Source organism: Dreissena polymorpha, chromosome 5 (assembly GCF_020536995.1).
Source record: "Dreissena polymorpha isolate Duluth1 chromosome 5, UMN_Dpol_1.0, whole genome shotgun sequence".
Taxonomy (NCBI): Eukaryota; Metazoa; Mollusca; class Bivalvia; order Myida; family Dreissenidae; genus Dreissena; species Dreissena polymorpha.
In genome coordinates this window covers 15593256-15620129 of record NC_068359.1, presented here as the reverse complement: position 1 = coordinate 15620129, position 26874 = coordinate 15593256, and the positions used below count along the sequence as shown (strand labels likewise).

The window sequence follows — 26874 nt, the reverse complement described above, 5'->3', positions numbered from 1 at the left end:
AACATTAACTAAAACACTGTGTGTGTGGTGTCGTGTTCTAATTTGTTATGCAAAACGCAGTTAGAACGCTTTGAACAACCACACACGAAACGCTTTAATTGGTAATCGATCATCAGTTTACCATTGGGACTTGTCAAGCGCTCTGTTTGTGTGGTGTTGTGATCTTATTAGTTAAGCATACCGCCGTTTTAACTTGTGGATAAATGAGACGCCATAACACAAAGATCCAAGGCTAGTGGTAGGGTAAGCTATGACCCAATGTAAGTTAAGATATCTTTGTAAGTAACCGATATTTGATATTTTACAAACCATGAAACAAACGTTCGGTCACAGGAAATTAAACTGACATTTGCGCGATGGATTTTCACCCCAAACAGTTGGAGCGAACGAAAGTAACATTGAAAATATTTTGATTCCATATTTGATATGACCAAAGGCGAGCGAAAACGATCGTTCTCAAATTAACAGTAATTCAGTAAAAGTATCCGTAAAAAAATTCTCAATTCCGTACAAAAAAATCAAGGTTGTATAAATCCCCAATTGTGTACTTCTCATACAATCATCTGGATCACTGTTTGCCTTTAGCTTCAATTGTGTAAGTGAATGTTACAAGTCACCAATTACTTGTGTCACTGTTAGTTCTTAATGAACACTTAGAGACAATTCTAACACTTTTTAAACATGAATATCTCCGTTATAAGTAAACATAAGGATTTAAAATTTTACATGTGATTGTTTTACTACATTCTTTGCAAGCTCACTATAGAATCATTCATCCGCAACGATCGGGCAATTTAGCACGTGGGATAGGTATGGTTTCATCTTTGCACGTTGAAATGGTGAAACGAGTTATTCTAAATGTATTTCATTTTCACCATTTAAGGTGGGCTCTTTCATCAGGAAAACATACACAAAATTTATTTTAAAAAATATTACTCGTATAGTTATTCAAGAGCGCAACCGCGCATTTTGGCAAGTTGCAGGTGAAGGAATGCTTTCATCGCTATCTTGCACATAATTTAGTCGCATGGTCACATGTACAATTTTAAATCAAAATCTTTACTTATAACTGAAATATGTGCAAGCTAAAGTTAAAATTTTTATCCATGACGAACGATCGCTTTAGCGCGTGGGGTACGTTGTCAAAAAAAATGTTAATATTAATTGTATGTTTTTCTGTGATCGAACCCACCTAAGATGATGAAATTGAAATAATCGCGTTTTACCGTTTCCATGTGTAAAAAGAGGAAGACATACCTACACCAACTGCTAAAGCGTCCGATCGTCACGGATGAATGATTGTATCGTGATATTGCACAGCATGTACTTATATTATCACATTTATACTCATAACTGAGATAATCCAGTAAGAACAGTGTTGCGTTAGAAAAGTTTCCAAGTGCATATAGTTTTTATGTTTTTAATCCAAGATTTAGTTATTTTCTGTGTAATATTTGCAACAGCACGACGTTTAATACCACGATAATTTCAAAGAAAATCAAGCGCAATACATGCACAATTTAAGATGCTATATCGTTGAATGTATAGCTTCGTTTGGCAAATAAGTTCATACTTTTCGAAATAAATAAATAAATAAAGTTACTGATAAAAGTTTGAAGTCATCTTTAAACTTAAGAAGGTTTTAATACTTATTTATCCTTCCCATCACAGTTTCTATAAGAATGCATGTGAAGGTAATCCTATTGATTTCGATGAATATCGGAATCTTCGGACCTTTCTATGTCGACAGTCTAATTAAATATTTACAGAGATAATCGCCAAAGCGAGCAATTCCAAACGAAAATAATATTAAGAAAGCCAGCGAATGCATCTTGTTTTCTTTAGATGTGAAATTTCTCTTTACAAAAATATTGCCAGTATACATCTTTCCGTCTATGAGGAATGTAAAGCATTGCCAAAATAATTTTTAAAACGAGATGTCTCAACCCATTTGTAAGAGGATATTTATTCATCATATTAAATTCGAAATATCTTAGCTTGGAAATAATTTTTTTAGCATCGGTGATATGTGGTTGTTTAATGTTTATTGAGACGTGCTTGTTTTTTGATAAAGTATGGGCTCAAGATTAAACATGCCATGGCATATGTTGAAATCCCTAGTGATTCATATAGACCATTTCAAGGCTTTTATCATTTTTGTATGTTGAATGTTGTTTTAAATGTATATTCTTACAGAGTTTTTACCGTCGGAGTGCACTCCCGATATTACCTCGATGAGGGCTGCTATCTGTGTCTGGTATTTCAACAAAAAATTAACTCGTTATTAATGTAGATCAGTTAAATGTCTATGCTAACCAATGTACGGATAAGACACAAATTAATTTTCAAACTTCAGAATACTTCATAAAAATGTTGTCATGCCCGTCTAAGTACATTTAGGAAGAATAAACAAAGGTATTTCATAAAATCAGTTTCGTATGAAATTAAGATAAAAGTGTTTTTTTCAATGTTTTAAAAACAACAATATGTGCAAAATCATTATTTTATAAGAAATGATATAGATATTACAAAAACTTTTAAAATGACAAATAAAATGAAATTCGAGACTAGGTTAAAATAATTAATGTGCTGAAAGAAACCATCTTTCCTGTACATGTGTATAGATTGAGACTTAACAGTCTTTCATAAAACCCAATTAGAAAAAAACATTGACAGGATTGCGCATTCATTTGCAATAATTAGCCGAAAGAGTATGATTCAACTCAATCCTCGAAGACTTATTAGTATGTGTGTGTGTTAATGTGTTGATATGAATTACAATTTACAATATTACAATACATATGTCATGTATATTCATATTAGCATACAATGGATACCATGCTGTTTATCTGTCATTTACATATATTATAATGCTTTTGGTGCTGTAAATGTTTCATTTAAGATACCTCCACATTTTTTCTGCAATTATAATATTAACTTTAAATGCATTTTGTTTTGCGTTCTAACCGCAATAGTTGTAAAGAATAAATAGTACAGTTCACAAACAAATATATATGTATTACTTATATAATGAACATATTTTTAGAGTCATAAGATTATATTTGGATTGACAATCATCAGCCTGTAAATGGAAACCTGAGTGGAAAATCTGTTTTTGTGATGTTATGTTTTCATACTTTATGTAAACTCAAATGAAGGTTGTCTTTATTTTCAAGAATAGATTATGACTGAAACGGATGCAAATCGAATAAATAGCTTCGTGACTTGAGACTTATATGGTCTATTTCTGAGTGTGATTATGCTATATCCGTTATGCATTAGTTCAAAAGGCAATATATGCTTAAAGAAACCGGTAACCGATCGAATTAAAAAAAAATGCATCTGACAAACGTTGCACGATGTTAAAATGTTGAACAATCGATTAATCCAAATATTAATTGACAATGCAAACTAATTAGCAGGTGTTTACCGCGTTCACACCGTTGTAATTAATATTCATTTTCGGTTTCGTTACTGTTTTGAAGAATCCGCTATTGTTTTGATTTATTTAATGTTCGGCGACCTTGGATATTTAACGACATCAAAAACGCTGTCGCTATTACTCATTGTTGCGGTTAATAAAGAATTCAAAATTGCTAAATGACGTTGCATCATGTGCGCCAACTTTCCAACCGGCCCTCATTATATTATTAGCATACGACAAATGTTGATTCTGATTGGATGATTAAAATACACTGTTACTATTTACAATCGACATTACCGCAAGTGATCGGTGACTCATTATATAATTGATTGCACTTTGTTATCGGATTATAAGCATTACACGGTGTACAAACACATGGTCAGCGTGTTTATTCTACGTATGTCTGTCAATAAACCGGGCTATCGCTCTTATAGATTTATAGTAGCGGCGGGCGTTAGCTGGAAAATTTCCGTAGCCCGATAAAAAAAATTTCGGTAGCCCCCGGGCTCCGGGCAATGGATTTGTCGGACACATTATATATTGAATATTTAATCACTTTATGGTGTGAACTATGCGTAAAATAACTTTTAAAGTTTGAACAATGTTTAAGATGTTCAATAATGTAAATTGAAGAATTAATCTAATAAAACTTGAAAAAAACAAAACTTGAATCAGAATCAATTATAATGTTAAGATCTAAATAATGAGATATTCAACACATTTATTCAAATTTAAGTACCATAATATATATTATTTAAGATATGTTGGTATAATTGCTTAGCCAAGTTAAATTTTTACATAATTGTCACTTTTCTTACATTCAATCCCATATTTATATATAAAAATGCGACCATCACAAAAAAAACAAATACATTTTTTGAAAAGTGTAGTCAAATGTGTTAACCGCTTTGTTTGTACATACAAAACAATGGAAAAATGTTCTGAGCAATTGTAATGTTAACTTTATAAATTTTCTGAAGTGTTTACATCCAAATACGAAAATCTGCTGCGCCCCATTTTGTTTGTTTTTTTCTGTCCGTTTTTGAACTTTGTAAAACGATAAGAAAACGTTCTATTTGAATTAATAAAGAAAACACATCAAATTTTGTATCGCTCTCATGAAAAAAATGTAATTTTTGTCTACAACTAAGTTAACCTCGTCCGAATCATAAAGCAGAACTATCTAATGGGTAAAGGTGATCTAACGTCCATTGTCTCTCTTACCAAAGATTCAAACAATCTTAATAAAACACAACCAAAACGGATTCGTGCTAACAAACGTAAAGTTGTCTCCCCTGATAACTTAAAACTTGATAAAAAGTCCAGATTAACTACGGACACTGAGTCTGAGTACGAATCGGAGAGTACTGAAGGATCAAGTGTGGACTGGTTTTCACCTAATTACACATTTGAATCCCATATAGTCGTCCAATCTCACAAAATGTCGAACAGCAGTGCTCATGGTGATAACCTTGACTCAACGCTTGTTGATAAAAACTGTGCGAACACCCAACTGTCTCTGCAGATCCAGACTGCTCCTCAGCCATCAGTACATCTAACAGGTGCACATGACCATCACTATGTTGTATCCCCTGAGAGGCAGATCCCACCATACATGACCACTTCACCCACTATGCAGTCAACCCCCATACAGATGATGCCTCAGTCATACATAACCGACTTTGATCTGCAAAGAATCGTGCACACCCTAAGAATCTCCCTCCGAGATGAAATCCGTGGGCTCGTCCAGGCATGTGTAGCCGAGCATGTTACCCCTCTGGTAAATGAACTCAGTGTACTTAAACAGTCTGTAACCACCTTAACCAATAAAATAGCTGATCTGGAACAAGACCTGGACAATGCCAATCAATATAGCAGGCGTCACTGTGTTATTGTTAGCAATGTGCCAGAAAATTCAGATGAATCCACCGATGATATCATCCTAAACATCGCAAAAGAGAGTGGATCCAACATTATTATCTCAGACATAGACAGGTCCCACAGAAATGGACCACCAAAAAGGAATGATGGAAAGCACAGGGATATCATAGTTAAATTTACAAACTATAAAGCAAAGTCAGAGTTCATAAAATCAAGAAAACAGCTAAGACTCAACAAAAGTAAAGTGTTCATCAATGAACAATTAACACCCATAAGAAGGGAAATTGCTTTCCATTGCAGGCAACTGAAAAACGCCCCCAGCTCTCCCATTTCGGATACATGGACATTTGATGGTAACATCTTTATCAAGCTGAAGAATCAGGACAAGATCACTTCCATCCAGGAGCTGTCTAAATTTGGCTACAAGCAAATATAACCTTACATGCATGAGATAATCTCTAGTGTTGAATTGTCCTGTAAATATAGCCTAAGTCAAGTTCTATATACCATAAAACACTTTGTTTATGAAGATCTTACCTAATAGTCTTTTCCACCCATATGAGAATCAAAAATTCATACTCTAACAAATAATTGAACAAATAAATATGTAAAACAATTAACATTGTTTTATGTGTACTATGCAACTGTGTGTGCTTTTGTACAAGTTGTGTCTAAGTGTATAATAGTGTGTATAATTTGTTATAAATATTTAAATACTTACTTTAACACATATATGAATCATAGTAACATATTGATTATAACTAGTCATACATATAAATACAAAACTACATAAAAAAAGTTTTAAAAAAAACATAAGTATATGTGTTCTATGCAAATGTGTGTGCTTTTGTGCAATATATGTGTATGTGTATGTGTACATAAATAAGTAAACAAAAATAACATATTTATATGTGTGCCATGCAACTCTGTGTGTTTTAGTGAAAGATATGTTCATGTGTATAATAGTGTGAATAATTTGTTATAAATATTCAAATACATAACTTAAAACATATATGAATCTTGGTATCATATTCTTTATAACTAGTCATACATATAAAGACATAACTATATACATAAGTAAAAAAAAACACATGCATATGTGTACTGTGCAAATGTGTGTGCCTTTGTACAAGATATGTTTATGTGTTTGTGTAAATAAATAAGTAAAACAATATTCATATCTGTGCTATGTAAATGTGTGTGTTTTTGTACAAGATATGTTCATGCATATAATAGTGTGTACAATTTGTATTTGTTATAAATATTTAAATACATAACTAAACACATATATGAATCATGTATCATATTCTGTATAACTAGTCATACATATATAAATACATAACTATATAAATAAGTAAAACAATACCACATGTTTATGTGTACTATGCAAATGTGTGTGTTCTTATACAAGATATGTACATGTTTATGTGTATGTGTACATACATAGGTTAAAAAATAATTATAAGCGTGCTATGCAAATGTATGTCAAAATTGTGTGTCTGTTTATTTTACTGTAGATCTATATAACTTAAACGGTATTCAAACTTGTTGTCACATGTTACACTAAGAGCTTCTCATATAATTAAAACAAATTTATGTTGATCAATTGAAATTATCCATAGATTAACATTAATGCATAGAAATAAGTAATTTAAAATACATTATAGCATAACCATATTACACAATAATTTACAAAAATAAATAATTTAGAAGGTGCTTTATTCCAATAATTTGTGTAAGCAATTTCTAAAATTGTGTCTCTTTTTTCCTTTTTACTAAAATATACTGTGAATATACTGTGTGAATGCAATATATGACATGCAAAGTGTGTATATGTTATGAACAAATCCATAATAACTGTGTGTTTTACCATTAAAATGCCAATATGTGAAACCATGTTAAGTAAACTCATTCTACCATATACTCACTGACTTTCTACCTACAACAATGCAAATATTTGCCTATTTACTAACATAATGTGATTACTCCTACTCCAATGTTTGTTACAAATGCCACCCAAATAGTGTAAAAGTTATGTAAATTGTCAAAATTGTGTGTTATTCTTATTGTATGTAACTTAAACTGTACCCATATTTTTTGTCATATCTTACATAAAGGGCTTCTTATATAATTAAAATAAATTTATGTTTAACAATGAAAAATTACAAATAAAATAACATGAATGTGTCAAAACAGGTAATTAAAAAGACATTATACTAAAGCCATAGTACAAACTTTTTTACTGACTGTAATTAGTTTACAAGGTGCTGTTTTTTTCATTAATTTGTGTGACCATTTAATAAAATTTTGTCTCATGTTTTCTTTTTTTTCAAATATAATATGAATATACTATGTAAATGCAATATATGACATGCAAATTATGTATATGTTAAAAACAAATCCATACTTACTGTGTGTTTTTCCATTGCAATGTCAATATGTGAAACCATGTTAAAGTAATGAAAATTGTTAAAATACCTTCTTTTTTTTCTTCAATACCAACATAACTTTATAATGAAAATACATTTTAACATTGCCACATTGCATGTATATACCTATAAAATGTAAATGTGTACTCCACGAGGTTCTATTTACAGTTTGAATTAAAAAAATAATATCAATAATAAAACTTACATGTAAATGTATTATACCACAACCAGGTTTACTTCTTGCTTAAATAATGTTCATGTAGTTTTACACCCAATTTTCTAAATTAAACTGGTAAAAAACTGCTTATATTTATAAACTCTTATATTTATAAATTTCCTTTCCCTAAGGGGTTATCTACATAACTCATATGTTATCGGTACTCTAAAAAATACTATATTATTTCAAAATAATCAATGTAACTTCTAAAAGAAATCTTAATATGTTCTCATGTTAAGAAATTATTGTATAAGGATATATCTATTGTCAACCATCAAACAATACTGCTCTGCACTAAACCTTTAATAGACCTGCTGTTAGCATCATGCATACTGTATTTAAACTTTTTCTCACTCTGTTTGGATAATAAATTGCACCACTGCTTGGTTCATGCACAATATCATCCACATAATTGTTTTCATTGACACACACAATAAATCAAACTAAATCAAAACCAAGAACCATGGCAGGTAGCTTGTTTTTTTGTTTTTTTTTTGTTTTTTTTTGTTTTTTTTTTACCTCATTGTTGACACAAGATATATCTGATCCATAGATTTCTAAAATCAATCTGTGGATATGCACATCTTATAAACAATGCAATCACAAACTTTGAACTCAATCCAATAAACATGATTATAAGCTAGCATCTTTACAAAAAATAAATAAATCACTACCTAATAAACAATTCAAATAATCTTGGACATTTTCGCTTTCCATTTCTAAGATTGTTTGATATTACTGTTCTTCTATCTGAAAAAAACATTGACCCACTTCCATTCTCTTGTAACATTACAAGATTATGACATTAGTGAGTCATCTAATTATTTCACTGCACACAATGAATAAAAAACAACTCAAAACTGAAAATAGGTACTGATACTACAATAATTACATTCAAAATGTGCATAAATTAAAAACAAATTATTTATCAAATCTATTGAGTTACCATCCACATTGACAAATATGTAGCTTGTTTCTATAAGCCTGAGGTTATTAGATAATAAATGCTAATGGTGTACTGGAGTACATAACAAATGACATTATGTTATAAAATAATAACCTATGACCATGATGTATAAAAATGGTGCATAAAAATGGTGCATATTAAAGTTTTGTTAGGTAAATGATGGTAATCAGTAGTTGATAACAAATGGTAATTATGTACATAGTATGTATATTATATGACAATTCTTTTATGGTGTATATGACACATGGTAATGTTGTACAAGTCACTCGACAATATGTTATGCATGCATGTTTCTGAATTGATTTTCCCAAGCATTTATTTTTTAACATAAAACTGGTAAATGTTTCAGATACTTCTTTTTAGTACATATTATTGGAATTTATATGTACCCAGTAAATGGTACCGTAATAATGTACAAGTCACTTAATAATGTGTTATGCATGTGTGTATTGATTGTGTATTTTCTTGCACTTATAGTTAAACATAATATAGGTGTTAACTTACTTAACAAATATTTAAGGTTTATATGATAAATGGATATGTTTTATAAGTCAATTGATAATATGTTATGCATGTGTGTATTGACTGTTTTCTATTCTATCAATCATATATGAACATGAACAGTTCCTGGGCGACTGAGTTATCTCACTTTGTACAGCAACTTAATTATGTGGTACTTATGTACTCTCTTGCACTCATGCAGTTTAACCACACATACTGGATGACCAATTTTATGTTTGTACATCAACATAATTAATTGTTACTTGTGAAATCTCAACACTTACATATTTGAACACCAGTTATTGGTTGATTTATCTTTTGTTGTACAGCAACTTAACCTTCTGTGTACTCACAACCACTCATACATTTTGAAGCTCAGCTACCAGATAGCTTATCTTGCTTGTTAGGATATTTGTTTAGACCTATTGTGTTGTCAGATTGACTGATTGCAAGTAAATCCATATGCTAGTTCAATTATTCAAGCAGTTATCCAACATATCGAATAGCAAACATCTACTTTCTTCTATGATTGACCTATTGTGTTGTCAGATTGACTGATTGCAAGTAAATCCATATGCTAGTTCAATTATTCAAGCAGTTATCCAACATATCGAATAGCAAACATCTACTTTCTTCTATGATTTGTAAGATCTTACCAGACTCGCTTCTTGTAAATATACGTCCAAATATTGCCTTCAACTGTGATGTGCAATAAAGCCCACATCAACTGGTAATCCATCCACGAATAAATAAATCCACAATCTAGGAAAATGAATATTTACACTTTGGTGAATACACACATCCTTTTCTATTTTATTTTTAAAAATGCAACTACACACATTTCATTTAAAATCACCCAATAAGATGCACTTTTCAATATCAATTTCACCTGAAGTAACGTGTAAACTCGTATTAAGAAAAAAAAAAACAATTAACACGACCACTCACTCCTAACTTGTGCCTAAATAGTAATCTACAATCTTTCGCCACACACTTAGTGCACATGTATTCTTTCAGCTTGCGGAAATCGTGCACATTGTACAAACACAGACTATCCCGTTAACACGCCGCATTAGCATATAATTCAAGCTTTGTAAAAAGCGTGTCATTTTTCAGTTTGCCCAAGTACGAAGCGCATGTTGCGTAGATCCTTGTACTATTATGTTACTACGCGATCATTCAATATAAGCTCCACTTTCTGTATCACTTATACAGCCCAAAATATAAATTAATCAAATGAGGTTTTAACATCTCTTTATAACACCAACATGACCAAATTTTGTGTTTACTTTTGTTATTCTTCTCTTCTCATTAATCCTCCTTCCTTCTTTCACTTCTTGCGGGCCGGGCGCACGATAGCTTTTTTCCTCATCCAATTATTTCTTGCACTCAGCATTACATGATGTACACTGACATAGGAGTGTACAGGATGAGGATAGGTTTGTTCCACTCACGTACAATGAAAAGTAAAGGACTTCAACAAATGAATATGTTCGAGCTAGTTTGCTGGCTGGCAATCCTTCTTCTTAGAGGAGGCGATGTCCATCCAAATCCTGGACCCGACAGCTCCCTTGATATGTCATCCTCTTCTTTGGGTACATCTTTCTCATCTTCAATAAATGATGCATTTGCCCATAATTTAAAAATTGTTCATTACAACGTTCAGAGCTTCCTCGCCAAGAAAGATATTCTGTATGCAGATCTCAAAACTTTTGATATTATAGTGCTTACTGAAACTTGGCTCAGCTCAACAGTTGACACTGACGACCTACTTTTCCCTTCTTATCATAAGCCGTTCAGACGGGATAGACGAAACGATCCCCATGGAGGTATTCTAGTATACGTAAAATCCGATCTCTTTGCCATTGAGCGACCTGACCTACAAAATGATGATCTAGAATGTCTATGGGTCGAACTACGTATAAAGGGAAGGCGTCTTTTATCTGGCTCTTTCTACAGACCACCAAATTCTTCTCCTTATCTACTAGAATGCATTAACGATTCGATCTCACTAGCCGTTGACACCGGTATTGAGAATATTGTTATCACAGGTGATTTTAATCTTGACATGAATAAACCACAGTGCAGGATCAAAATGGACTCCCTTCTTTTACAGTATAATCTCACACAGATTATCAAAGAACCTACTCATTTTACTGAAACCTCGAATTCCATTCTTGATCTTTTTATAGTAACATCTTCCTTGAAAGTGCTAAAAAGCGGCGTTGGAGAACCCTTTCTCAACCAGCAACTTCGATTTCATTGCCCAGTCTACTGCGTCATAAACTTCAATAGAATAGCTGGATCTAATTTTAAACGTAAAATATGGCGATATAAAGATGGGGACTACACTAATCTACGACAGCTTGTGCAGAATTTCGATTGGAACAGTTGTTGTGATAATAATATTGACATATATACTTCAAATTTCACACGTCAACTTATCAGTCTCTGCGAAGCTACAATCCCGAACAAAATATGTACAATAAGAACAGCCGATCCTCCATGGCTACATACTAATATTCGTAAGGAAATCCGACGCCGCAAACGAGCATACAAAAAAGCCAAGGCTACCAATTTAGACCGACACTGGCACGTCTTTCGCCAACAACGTAATATTGTTAATAATCTTGTCAGATCAGCGAAAAAAGTGAACTTTGAAAATCTCGCTAAACTTATACGTGAAAATCAACACTCATCATCCGACTTCTGGAAAATAATAAAACAATTCACAAATAAAAACACCACACAAAACGAGTTGCCTCCCTTAATTCATAATGGTACCATATATGAGTCACCCCTTGATAAAGCAAATATTCTTAATTCTTTCTTCCAATCTCAATCTACTTTAACTACACCAAGTACGCATATGCACAACCTACATTCCCAAGAGCCAGATTGCCCCGTCTTTGAAGATCTAATTATTTCCCGTCAAGATGTCTTGGATTCCATTAAAGTTATGAAAACGGGAAAGGCATCAGGTCCAGACCAAATAAATAGTCAAGTTCTGAAGCAAATTGCATCTGAGATTTCAGGTCCACTACAAAATCTTTTCAATTTTTCTATTAGTAATGGTAGGGTCCCACGGAGCTGGAAAGAAGCAATTGTTTGTGCACTTCACAAAAAGTCTGATCCTCAGGATGTTGAAAATTACAGACCGATCTCCCTTTTAAGTGTTTTAAGTAAATGTCTCGAGAGAATTCTCCACAAATATATTTTTAACCATTTAAGGGCTATTGAATTTATAACCCCATCTCAATCCGGATTCATTCCAAAAGATTCCACTGTGAACCAATTAATCTCTGTGTATCACTCCTTTTGTAAAGCCCTTGACGAAGGTAAAGAGGTTCGAGCCGTTTTTTGCGACATTTCTAAGGCCTTCGACAGAGTATGGCATGAAGGACTTATCCACAAGCTCCGGCTTAGTGGTATCTCGGGCAATCTTCTATCTTGGTTAAAAGACTACCTACACGAGAGGACCCAGTGTGTTGTAATCTCTGGCTGCCGATCTGACCCATTACCCATAAACGCTGGTGTCCCTCAAGGGTCTATTTTAGGGCCTCTCCTCTTTCTCATTTATATAAATGACATAGTACGAGATATACACTGTCCAATTCGCCTATTTGCAGACGACACCACGCTATATATCATCGTCGACAACCCTGTTGATGCGGCTAATCACCTTAACACTGATCTTGCAAAAATTCATTCCTGGGCTGATAAGTGGTTGGTAACCTTCAATCCATCCAAAACCGAATCCTTAGTTATGTCTAGAAAAATCAACCGCCCAATCCATCCCCCTCTCTTTTTCAACGACTGCCAAATCACTGATGTTTCGTCTCACAAGCATCTAGGCTTAACTTTTTCTGATACATGTTCCTGGCATGATCATATTGAATCAGTCAAGAAGAAAGCATGGCAAAGACTCAATGTAATGCGAACGTTCAAGTTTACGCTCGATAGAAAGTCCCTTCTATCGATTTACACAACATTTATTAGACCAATTCTTGAATACGCTGATATAGTATGGGATAACATTAATACACAAGATGAAATAGAACTTGAGAAGATTCAACAGGAAGCAGCAAGGATAATCAGCGGGGGAACACGTTTGGCATCCTTGCAAAACCTATACAATGAAACTGCTCTCGAACCATTAAAAAATAGGAGAACAAAACATAAACTTACCCAATTCTATAAAATGTATAATTCACTAACACCTCCATACTTGTGCACACTTATCCCCTCTAGCGTGGGAGAAAGATCTGCTTATCCACTTCGTAACTCTAACAACATTCGCAGTATCCGATGCAAATCACAACTTTTTACACGATCTTTCCTACCATCAACTATAAACTTATGGAACAATTTACCGGAATCGGTGAGAACGGCTCCGTCTCTCTCTGCATTCAAAGCAAATCTTAGCAAAGATAAGAAAATAATTCCCCAGCATTTCTACGATGGGGAGCGGACATCTAATATTCTACATGCGCGTTTACGAATGCATTGTAGCAGTTTAAATGAACATTTGTACTCAAAAAACATTGTACAAAGTCCATACTGTCAATGCGGTGCGATTGAAGACACATATCACTTTTTCTTCAATTGTCCCATTTATACAGAAAAAAGAGTTATCCTTTTTAACAATCTGTCTAGATTCGTACCCATTACTTTGCAACTTCTTCTTTTCGGTTTTAAAGACGGCTCATATGAAGTAAATTCATTAATATTCAAACATGTTCAGTCTTTCATCCGAGATAGTCATAGATTCTAAACCATTTCTATCTCAGGAACAAACCATATTCTGCTAACGATGCCCCGTTCCCGCAACTGCTTCCTTTCTTACCGCAACTTCTCTTATTCTGAAACTCTACTCTTCCACTGCTATCCCTTTCCTTCTCCACTTATTAGCTCTTATGCTATCTACATTACTCTGTTATACTTTTTGTATTATAAGTTATAGTATTTTTTACAATTCTAACCAGTATGCAATTATCTATCACTGTAATATATTGTTCGTAATTTTGACATGTTTTTAAATAGTTGTTATACGTTTGGTTGTTTACACCATTACAGCAGCGCTTCTAACTGACAGAAGAGAGACATAGTATAAGCCTCGAGCTTCCTTCTCAATTCTGTCCAATTGTATTTTACAGCCTTTATGTAGAGCAATACTGCAATTCTATCTGCCTAGCATATTGCTCAAATATAATATGTATGTTTGTATTGTATTGCTTATATGTACTTTCAATGAACTAAATAAATATTGTTTAAACCAAGGAAGGTAATGAGACTATGTTTTTTCATTATTTTAGCCCGATGTTCTCACAATAACTATATGTACAATGTATATTGATCAATATGACGCATTCACAAGAAGGCATTATCCAGGTTCAGAAGATATCTATTGAATGTTGTCATTGGTTATGTTCTACAAGAGAACATGATGTATTGTTATTGTGCATAGAACGAGTGTACTTTATTGCATTCTGAAATTTTATCTTAAGACTCATGTGAAAATATTTACCCATTTTCTTTGCTATCAAAGTGTATATGAGCAATATTTAACAGTTAGATAATTATTTGTTAACGGTTGTTGTGGGGGCCTGCAATTGAAATCGCGCTGTTTACAATACTGATACATTTCTGGTGCAACATTTCCAGAAATGCTTGTTTTTATTTTTTCTGTATCGGAAATGTTACAAAAGGTGCAAATCATAGAGCTACCAAATCGTTTCCTGAAATATGCTTTAACAGTGTCTTGGAAAAGAATTTACATTTAAAAAAATTCAGTTACATTGGTCAATCGGTTACCTTGGTCCTGATGTAGATGAACGGTTTATTGTACATGTATTTAAACTCCTGAACGACGACCAAAACAACCAAACTATACCCAACACTATTGAAACTCCCAAATAGAATGAAAACAAGCAAATTCGTTGAATGGATATCCCCCGCCAAATATATTTTGTTTATGAATGTTAATACATTTTTTAAGTACCAAAGGGTGATAACTCTTCTATTAAAAGTTGGTGTGAAAGATCCATTGCTATGCCTCATTAAAAAGTTGGTGTGTATTAGTTGATTATCTATACATACACTCACACCAAGTTTCATTGAAATGCACACTTGTTGTTCCACATGCCTCTGGACACAACAGTGTTCTGGATTGAAGAACGGATAGACAACGCCAAAACATATCCTAGTTTTAATTCAATATAACTAAACAGTATTGAAAAAAATCGCAGAAAAATATGTCTTTATAGGAACAAAGGGTGATTATTCTGCATAAAAAGGTAGTGTGCAACGAAAGTTGGTGTGCATCATTCGCTTATATTTGTATACACTCACACCATGTTTCATTGTAATGCACAAAAGCAGTTCCACAATATGCTTCTGGACACAAAAGTTTTCCAGATAAAAGGACGGATGAACAACGCTAAAACAATATCCTCCTCCAGATAACATTATGAGATTAGAAAGGACAGACAAGTCAGCGACTATATGCTCTCCCATGTTGGAGCACAAAACCTCTAACCTGTAATTTCTAAGTACAAAGATATATACATAATTCTGGTAAAAATGCTGGTCAGTTAAGGGGTTTAGCGTACGACCTTACATAAAGGATTTGTGTAACCTTAACCCTGGATGTGAATCGTATGACCTTACATGAAGTATATTGTGTGACGTTGACCTCAACCGTAGACATGAACCTTGACCTTACCACTAGACATGAATCTTACAATTGACACACAGCAAGGAAGAGCATGGAGAAGATGTGACCTTTGATGTGTGACTTCAAAAACACATAGGTCTAGAACAATTACATGATGCAATTTTGAGAATTCGTTTTAGTATGGTCGAATCCTTACCAAATAAGGCATATTTAATCAAAATGTGTGATTTTGACCTGTGTGTGTGACTTTGACCATGACCCTAGCAACCTGGATATTATATTTGACACTCAGCTAGATATTGGGGAACAATTGTGGACAGTTATTTCAGAATCCCTTGATGCATAATAAAGAAATGACTAAATAATGAATAATTCATCAAATTTGTGACCTTTGACCTCAATGTGTGACCTCGACATTAGCCCCTAGGATTATGGGTGTTGAATGTGAAGCACCCCTAGATGATTGAGAACAACTATGGCAAGTTTCATGGCTCTTGCTCATGTGTTAATGAAGATAAAGCTCTAAGCTTATATTAAAATTCTTTTTTTTCAAGATACAAAGGTCATGCGTTAATGGAGATAAAGCTCTAAGCTTAAATAAAAAAGGATTTATAAGTATATATAAATTATATATATATATATATATATATATATATATATATATATATATATATATATATATATATATATATATATATATATATATATATATATATATATATATATATATATATATATATATATATATAAATGACACAAGCAATATATGGTGTCGTGTGTACTTTAAATAATCCGTACATTGAAATAAAATAAAATTAATATTTTCTGCAAGCCTCACAACCAATAATTTTGTTTTATGCCGTAATGGTCAGCTGAGTTTTTAATGCAAAATAGTTTAATTGAAAAGGAAGCACTAATTATAACTTATTCACGCTAGATGTCTATAAACTAAATATTCGGAAAATAGAGAGGTATTGTTTTTACCTTGATTCAGTACACGTATAATGGTTTTAATCGTGCTCAAAAGTATAAACGTTCATAGATGTTCACTAACATCGTCTGCTGATTTATATTGAAGAGGGGCGTGTAACAGAACTAAATAGAGCAGGCACTATGCAAGTAATATTGTAAGGGTCAATATTGCCTATTCATTAATAATGATTTACTTATGCACACTTAAATGCTGATACATTGTTGATCTTCGGGGGCATTAGATTTATCTGTTCATCAAGTTAGGAAGCCTATAATACATTGTTTTAGTATTATTTTCTACGTATCTATACCTATTCTAAAATAACCTATTCACTTGCAACAGGTTATATGTTTGTCATATATACTGTGTTTTTTTAAATATTTTAAGTATCATTTGTTATACTTTCTGCTGACATGTCATATACCGCAACATTAATTGTAATATAAAATATGGTGTTCATTGTAATAGTGTTTGTTTTTTCGAAAAAGGTGTGATTGAGCTTTAGGTCATTTTAAATGAACAAGTTGAGAAAAATACACAAAGGCTGAATATGTTTTATACTAATGCGTTACTTTTATAGGTCCATCGTCTTTTTTTACACTGTGTGTACTTATCTGAGTCCTCCTTTATAAATATTATCCCACTGCATGCCCTTTCTCAACGGTCTACACCCTTCCGGAGGTTGGCTTGGTAATCGTCATTAGATACACAATATATGAAAGCCACTGTAAGGATCCATTCCCACACATGCATTCATTCAGGCTAAGTGCATGTTATGACTTCCTCACATTCTCTTGATCGATGTGTTTTTTCCTACATAAAGTAGACATATCGCCCGTATCAGATTTAAAGGGGCCTTTTCACTTTTGGTAAATTGACAACATTTAAAAAAATAATTTCAGATTCGCAAATTTTCGTTTTAGTTATGATATTTGTTAGAAAACAGTAATACTGAACATTTACTATGCCCAAAATATCAATTATATGCATCTTTTGACGATTTAAAAACCTGAAAATTATAAAGCGTTGCAAAGCAAAACGATTGAATAATTTGGAGAGTTCTTTTGTTGTCGTTATATTAAGTTAAACTACGAGGATTGCTAATATAAAGTATAAAATACATCCTTCATTGTATGAGCACGGATGGCCGAGTGTTCTAAATGGGATACTTTATACTCCAGGACTTCATGGGTCAGTGGTTTGAACCCTGTTGAGGGTTACTTTTTTTTATTTTTTTTATTTTATTCTTATTTTTTACTGGAGCTTTTTAGATCAAATGTTTACATTAATCAATATAAAGCATTCAATGACAAACTTCAATACTTGCCAAAATCTGTGAAAAGGGCCCTTTAAGTACTGAGTTGGCTGTTTAGTATGTCTTATTTATGACAGTTGTTATATTATCATTTAATATGCGGAGTGGTTTTAAACCTCTTACCATCAGCAAGATACGATTGTTTTTCACACGGACATGTTTAGAAAAGGGAAGCAAAAGTTCAGGCAAATCAAAGTCAATGCGTTTCAAGCCTACGTCAAATTCGAATTACATTAAACTTTGAAAATAATCCGATATTTGTTTTAAGGTATACACAATTAGACTAATGATAGTGCTTTTTGTTAGGTGTGAAAAATAATATGGTATTTGTTTATTTTTCTGAAGATGTCCATCATCCTCACATTGCCCTTCAAAAGTTACACAATTTAGTCCAAAATCGTAAATTCAATTGAAAAACCGCTCAACCTAGTTTTGTGGACGAACGGACTAACGGACGGAAAAACGGACAGAATAACGGGTGGAAAGACAGACATGAAGGACGAAAGGCTACATCTAGTTCAATATCGCATTGTTGTGATCAATATCATATTCTGAAATAATGTTGCTTATTCGAGTGACAACATATACAGAACTTTAAGAACACTTATGCAGTTTTAATTGAGATCGAGTATATTATCAAACAAGTTTACACAATATTATAAGTTCAAGTTCATAACATGTTTACGTTCAATAATTAAACATATGGCGGGCGGGTTGGTCCTTACGGGCTTGGACCGCGATTCACAAATAAATAAAACTGATGACTATCGCTCCCTGAATGTAGTCGAACTGCAGCATATGAAACTTAGCCCTCTTTTATACTAACAACCGCAAACCTACTTTGCTACTGGATATAACATTTTGTGATCAACAACAGATTTAGGTTGTTTCCTAATATTTTGTTATAATCATTACTATATTATTAAATAAAATCTGTCGTGTTCGTGTTGGAAGTCAAATAATATCTTCACGACCGATGTCATTTTCACAGTAATTAATATAGTATAATATAAAAACGGTCGTCCATTTAATTGGTTTTATGTACGAAAGTATGGACGAGTCAGTGGCTTTAACAGGTGACATTAACAAAATAGAACACCAATATTCAACATATCTGGGCTAAAATGATAACACTCAAACGCTAGTGTGCTCATCTTGTAGCACAATCTAATCATGTGAGCTCAAACAACATGTACTATAGTTAGTTTGATAACAGTAAATGTTTACAGTGTATGTTTCCACATTTGGTCAAAGGCAAATTATTTCCCATGATATCTCGTATGTGCATTCACTATTGTGTGAGTATAACATACATTAATATACATAATTAAGTTATTCAGAAACTATACTCTGTATTTAAATAATTTGAAGCCGAATCTATTGAATTACAATATATACGGAAAATGTAAACACAGTTTAATGTTCAAATATAGGCAGTGCACAAGAAAGAAAATCTGCAAAACATGCATGAAATACGTGCGTTTATACGGCCCCCAAGTTATGAATCAAGTAAACCGGAAATGCATTTTTCTTCCTGAACTGAGAGTGGACAGTCATAATGACGACTTTTTCAAATTAACTATACTTATTTGGTACCACATAACAATAAAATAAATACCTCCAACTCTTCAGCCTTTCAAAAAAAAACGAACACAAAAATCTCTATTTTTAAAGCCTCGTTATGGAACTACGCGCTGGATAATCATCAGTCAACCATTTTTTTGTACATACGCACTATTGTGACGAAGAAATCATAACATAACTTGATCAGGGTGCAGGCTCGCGTGACTTTGTGGAGTTAATTAAACGTAAATGGAAGTAAACACATCGGTAAGTTGTGCTTTTTTTCAAACTTTTTAAAACAATTTTTCTTAAGAATTTCAACTAGTGAATAAACAACAGATTTTTATGCTGCTTATGGCATTGTGAAATACATCAGAATTCAAAATGCTCGTGTGCACAGCACGGTTATACTTCACGCACATAAATTTCGTCAACGATTTCAGACGTATTCAATGATTTATTCATATACCTTAAGACATCGGCACAAAGTGCAAGAAAAACTGTCTTTTATGCATTTAAACTTTTTGCGAATATATTTCAATAACTTTAGATATTTGAAATAATAAAGTTATTAACGGTGTGTTTTCATTCTGTCCAGCCATTGTGTTAACCCCTGAAAACCACGTTGATTTTGCAACCTGATGACACCACAGACAAATAAAGTTTCTTATCACACTCTCTTCGTCTCAGCCTTAACATTTCGAAAGTGCCGGAACGGGTCCTGTTCGGAACTGATTCACTAACTGTATCGAATTTGATTTATTGTTATAGCTATAAATACGCATTGTCACGTTTTCAACACAATAGCATAAGTGACATATGTTACACAGGTTGTTTGTTCAATAACAAACTTGTTAACTCATGGATTACTTTGTTATAAAAATCTACGCGGAATGACACTCGTTTTTCACCCCAAACATGGAAAATCTCTTTTTGTCAACTACGAAAGAAGAAAATCGACAACAAATGCGATATTTGATTTATTAATTGACAAAGGGAGGAAATAATAGTATAAATATAATTTTATGTGATTTTTTGATAAAGATGAAGTTTATCATGCTCGTCTCGAAACATGGTAGCGCTCGGCTAATCCTCGCATGATACACTTGATCTTATCAAAAACTAACATAATATTATATATTATGTATTGGGTATGACGGAACGATTTGTTTTGCATTCCATATTATGAGTTGTGATGGAGTATAACGGAATAATTTGCCTTGTCTGTTAATCTGTAAGTTAGATTGTGTGTTATTAAATTAGTTTTCTTGCTTTCCAGAAAATTAGTTGAGATGGGGTATAACGGAATTTATAAATCCACGACGATGTAAACTTATTGTATCTTTTTTAATCAAGAACGTAACAGCGCAACAGCTCGAAAAACAAGTGCATGTTTGATGTGGAAAATCTGGGCTAAAAGCATGTGTGTGTCGTGTCAGATGAGCATGAGTAGTTTGCTAATCAGAGCTTTAATTAGATTTTGTTCTAAAAAGACATTCCCTTAAAAAAATCAGAAAGTGTCGTCCCTGATAAGATTGTCCATATTGCACAGGGTAATCAGGGACGACACTTTACGCACATGCATTAAGTCCAGTTTACTTATAACGAGGCGCAGATCCAGTCATGATGATGTAAACTCGGATGTTTTGAACGCCGCTAGTGTCGTTATGTGATAACATCTGTCTTGTCAAACTTCATGGCAATAAAAAGTTTAACCTTTTGCGAAATACTATATTAAAGGGAGGTCTCGGGTTTGAAGAACACGAGTTCAATATTATCGTTATCTTGTTTTGCATATGTATGATTGAATTCAAGAACTGTAAGCAGGTACTAGGAATGTAGGCATTTAGCATTCTTCAGATGTTCACTACGATGATTTGGTATAGGTACACGTATCGGACGGTTAACTGCAATACCACTCGTTCTTTTCAGTTTACCTCAATGAAATATTTTCATGTATCGCTGTTGATAAGCCTATTCTAAGTTACACAAATCCCCGAAGTTTTTAAAAAACAACAACCGGTCAGGGCGGATTTGCAATCGGTTATATCATTAATCTTGCAAAGTTGTACGTACCTTAAACGGACCTATCAATTCGTAATGAATATAATGGTAGTTTTTAGTGGCTTATGTCGGCTTCAGTAACTCAACAAAGCTCTATATCCGCGTTCAAGCAATGTAAAGTTTATCAGGAAGTTTAGATGAAGTTAAAAGTGCAAATAAAGTTTTCGGTTCATTAAAAGCAATATCACATATTTACATTCCGTAGACCAAAAATTTTACGGGTTATTCGGGAAATAGACTGGCATTTTAACCGCTTTTTTAAAAGGGGGTTTCTGTCTTAATTTAAACCCTTGTTGGTTCTCGACGACATGAAGAATACGCCTGTTCGAATTTCGGAGAGTTTGGGTTATTTATCGTTAAGCCAATTGATGTTGGTGTGATGTCAATTGTTAATTCCCAAGGTTTGATAGAGGTTGATTATTTCAATTAAACAGTTGATGACATTTAACATTTAAAAGTATTTTTTCTGTATTTAAGTTTAATAAAAGATCACGCGAGTTAAGGAAAGTAATATTGTGCAAGAACGCATACTTTATATTGCAATACGTAATACGTGAACGGTGTAGAACAACATAATGAGATTCTACATGTTAGTAGTAGTGTTAAAGTAGGTCAGAACTTTGTTGTTTTAATCATACATACATCTCACTCTCAGTAATTTTCGCAAAAAAATGCTTGATACTTAACACGTTAGGTAAATATATGAGCCCACTCGTATCCTTAACTGAAAATGGATTACTTGTTGCTGCAATTTTAAGGTATTTATACGCGGCCACTTGCGTTTTACATGTATTTTAATAATGTACCTTCAACAGACGTGTCGTTCTTTGTCTTAATGAACGGTCTAAGTCCATAATATATGATAGATGAAATGAGGAGTTACCTGACTGGACTACGCCTGCTAAATATAGAGAGTTTGCGCTAAATATAACCGGTATGCTCTAAATATAGATAGTTTTCGCAAAATATAGACAGTATGCGCTAAATAGAGACAGAATGCACTAAATGTAGACAGTATGCGCACAATATAGACAGTATGCGCTAAATACAGACAGTATGCGCTAAATATACACGGTATGCGCTAAATACAAACTGTACGCGCTAAATATTGACCGAATTATAATAAGTTACAAACAGCAAGAGCCTACCATGCGTTTGGATTTAGTCCATATATATTTGGGGGCTACTGGTCACAATGATGTTCAAATGCACTTTAAAGAGTTTGCTATTCCTTAAAGAGCAAAAAATTTATAATCCCACGATGTACAAAAAGAAAGCGTAGAAAAACCATTACCGACTGAAACACACACATATCATTACCCTTGAAAACGGTGTTTACTTTCTGTGAAAATCAACCAAGCGATTTTTATCGTGTGTGGAGTGTCTTAGAAATATTTAATACTTAGTGATGATCAAAGCGACGTTTAATGTTTCATTATAATCAAAGCGATATTTTATATATGTTTAATAATGGTGCAAACGAAATTCAGTAAGACTTTCTTCAACTGATATTAATTATTTGCTCATAGTCATATCGAAACTTTATATAGCTCTATACGTATAACTGCCGTAAACTAATATTTAACATTTGTAAAAAGTCCCTAGCGGTGTTCGCTGGTGCTTTTGACGCTTTAGCGCATACAATAAACGTCATTCCATTATAAAACGCGGGGATCGTATTGCAGTAATTTGAAAGTTATTTTAATAGCTTGTCAATTAACTTACAATTATGTGTTTGCTACTGCTATAAGATAAAACAAAAAACATAAAATACACAGGCTTAAAAACACGATAAAACACTTCTCGTTCCATGTCTTGTCAACCAGACCAGCCACATATAGTAGGCTCACTCTTTTATACTGTAATAGGTCTGAATTAAATGACATTCTTAGTCTGGAGCTTAAATATTAAAAAAAAATGTTTGTTTACATACATTGAGTATGTGTTTGTTTGGAAATACTATTACTGAAAATGTCTATCATGTTACTTGTATTGTTTCAACTACAACAAAAGATGACTGTCAAAAATAAATTATCGACACGAAATGTACTTCCCAAACCAAATAATATGAGCAAAAAAGTATTGTAGAACAGGAAAATGTATGAATCAATGCTAAACAACTAACAAAGGTTCACATGCATTATTTAAGAAAGTGTTTGTGTTTAAAAAAATACTTACTATTATATGTAAGCGTAATGATACATTTTCAGACGTACGCGATGGCTGTTAACATCAGTACAATTGCTAGCAATGGCACGATTTCGCCCGACCATGGTGCGTTAATTCAGGCACTGAATGACAAGATGGCGCACCTGATGGTTCCCGCTACAGTTTACATTTCCGTTCTGATGGTTTTTGGTCTAGTGGGAAACCTTATGGTGTGCTACTACTATGGCGTTAAGACGAAGCTGACAACAAATACGTTCTTCATCGTGGTTTTGGCCTTTTATGACATCATCGTGTGTACAATTTCAATGCCAACTGAAATCGCAGACATCGAGTTATATTATACATTTGCAAATAGCATCGCCTGCAAAATGTTGCGATTTGTGACCTACTTTGCAGAAATTGGGTCAGTTTTTACTCTTGTTGCTATAGCGATTGACCGGTTTAAAAAGATATGTCGCTTGACTAAGCCTCAGATGGGGATTCGAACTGCAAAGTTTGTGAGCTTAGGGATTAGTGGAATAGCTTTTATGTTGTCATGGCCGTCTCTTGTAATATATGGATCGATTCAAGTGCCCATACAAAATACATATGGCCTTCACCTTATGGGCCTGGACTGTACATCAACCAAAGACGTCAATTACCAGAAATATGTCTGGGTCTTTAATGGACTTCACTTTATTTTGTTTGTTGTATTTTTGGTGGTTTTGATCGTGTTGTACAGCATTATCGGACATAAAATATTCAGCCACAAGAAAAGACTATTGAAGTACAAACCGAACAAGAAAAGAACGCAGTCGTCGATCGAGGTTGAAACTTCCTTATCTGACTGCAGTAAAAAGGCGGACGACACAATAAATGCAAATGAAGAAGGCGTAACTAAACCAAAAATTGCAACACAATCTATTGTCACCAGCATTAATCCACAATCCACAGTATCTAAGAAATCGGCGAAAGCAAAGAATGCACTAGGCATTGACAGTGAGGCAGTAAAAATAACCGTCGCCATGATGATCGTCACCATAGTTTTCATCGCAAGTTTTCTGCCGCACCTCTCACTGATTGTTTGGCGCGTTGTCAAACGCCAACACGAGGCAGAGTTTCTGTCCGATCCCGGTCTCGTTTGGTTTAAAATTGGGTCAAGGTCATGGCTTCTTAACTGCAGCCTTAACCCGTGGATTTACGGAATTTTCAACAGCAATTTCAGACAGTTTTTCTTTGGATGGATGTGTAGGAAGCGATGAATATAGGAATACGCATAACTATTATATAACTATGTGGTTCCCTTGATAACCGCGAATTGAAATGTATGACGATGGATGGATTTAATACCTGTAAGATGGCAACTATTTGTCTCCGTAGCCAACGCCATATATTCTGATTATTAAATCTTATATGAACTTGTTTATTCAATTTTGGACGACGTTTTTGCTTGCAATTTATTTATGTTATTATTTTTGCTCATTGCTTCGGAATGTATACTTATCGATTAATAGGTTTTAAATTATTTGTATGACATTGTCGACAGAATCACTGAATATATAGATTATACGTTATTTTATTAGACTACATGCTTTAAGTACATGATACCACATTAGTAAAGTATCTCATTTATTCAAAGTGTTTTGTTTTTTTGAAAATTAACAAAAGGCTTAGCAAGTTCAATATAAAGAAGTAAAACTCCAGCTGCTGGAGCAGTATCGAATTCTTATTATATACAATTAGTTTGTCCTTTATGTAAGGCAAGTGACCGATTGCTAAAACAGTACGAAACAGCACAAAACAGCACAAAACAGCACAATACAAAACAACATAAACACATATAAGAATAAAGCTTGGGTCACCGCCTTGGAGTAGTAGTAGTAGTAGTAGTAGTAGTAGTAGTAGTAGTAGTAGTAGTAGTAGTAGTAGTAGTAGTAGTAGTAGTAGTAGTAGCAGTAGTAGTAGTAGCAGTAGTAGTAGCAGTAGTATTGTCATTAATTATGATTAGAATGTATAATTATCAGTATTATTTATTATAAAATTATCATTATTATTTATTATAGATTACATTTTTTAAATCTTATTCATTATCTTTAATGATTGTCCACTTTTTTTATTTAAATTAAACTGGGTAAATCCGGATGTAAGTATTTCAAACAAGACGATGTGGGAAATAATTCATGTGCAGTACTTAATTAAACTGAACGCATACATTTTATTATGTATTCCTCAACATACATGAGTGATAATAAATACTTGCCCTTGAGAATATGTTGTACGTTCGCTTTTCACAGTTGTACTAAATAATAAAAAACTGTCGAACATTTAATCATTTCCTCAAAGGTACCTGTAGATGAGGCTCATACTCAGATTAAGACCATAATCAGTGTAATACAACATTGTAAGCACACTACTAGATTGTAACACATCTGGCATACCAAGCAAATCAATCGTATGCATGTACTAGAAAAAGAGACTTCCATTTTAATATATATTTTATATAAATGATGACACTGATGAACAAAAATCAATTATAGAAAGATTGATCTTTCAAATATTGATACTGTTTTAAGCTTCTCAGTCTTCTGTGTCTTAAAATAAAAACCCTTAATGATGTTAAAGAAACATACATATTTTTATTACTGGTTGTACAATTATATATCTGGTAATATGCTTCTTTTATCTATTTTCAATTTTTTATCTATGATCAATCAAT

General features: G+C 33.1%; 1 protein-coding gene across 1 annotated transcript; it reads left to right on the top strand.

The window, feature by feature from the left end:
* Nucleotides 1–20100: 20100 nt before the first annotated feature.
* LOC127882348 (neuropeptide FF receptor 2-like) lies at nt 20101–25577 on the top strand. The gene is made up of 2 exons (XM_052430932.1): nt 20101–20213; nt 24221–25577. The coding sequence occupies exons 1-2, from the start codon at nt 20196–20198 to the stop codon at nt 25418–25420; spliced, it is 1218 nt and encodes a 405-aa protein (XP_052286892.1). The 5' UTR covers nt 20101–20195; the 3' UTR covers nt 25421–25577.
* The last annotated feature ends 1297 nt before the right edge of the window (nt 25578–26874 follow it).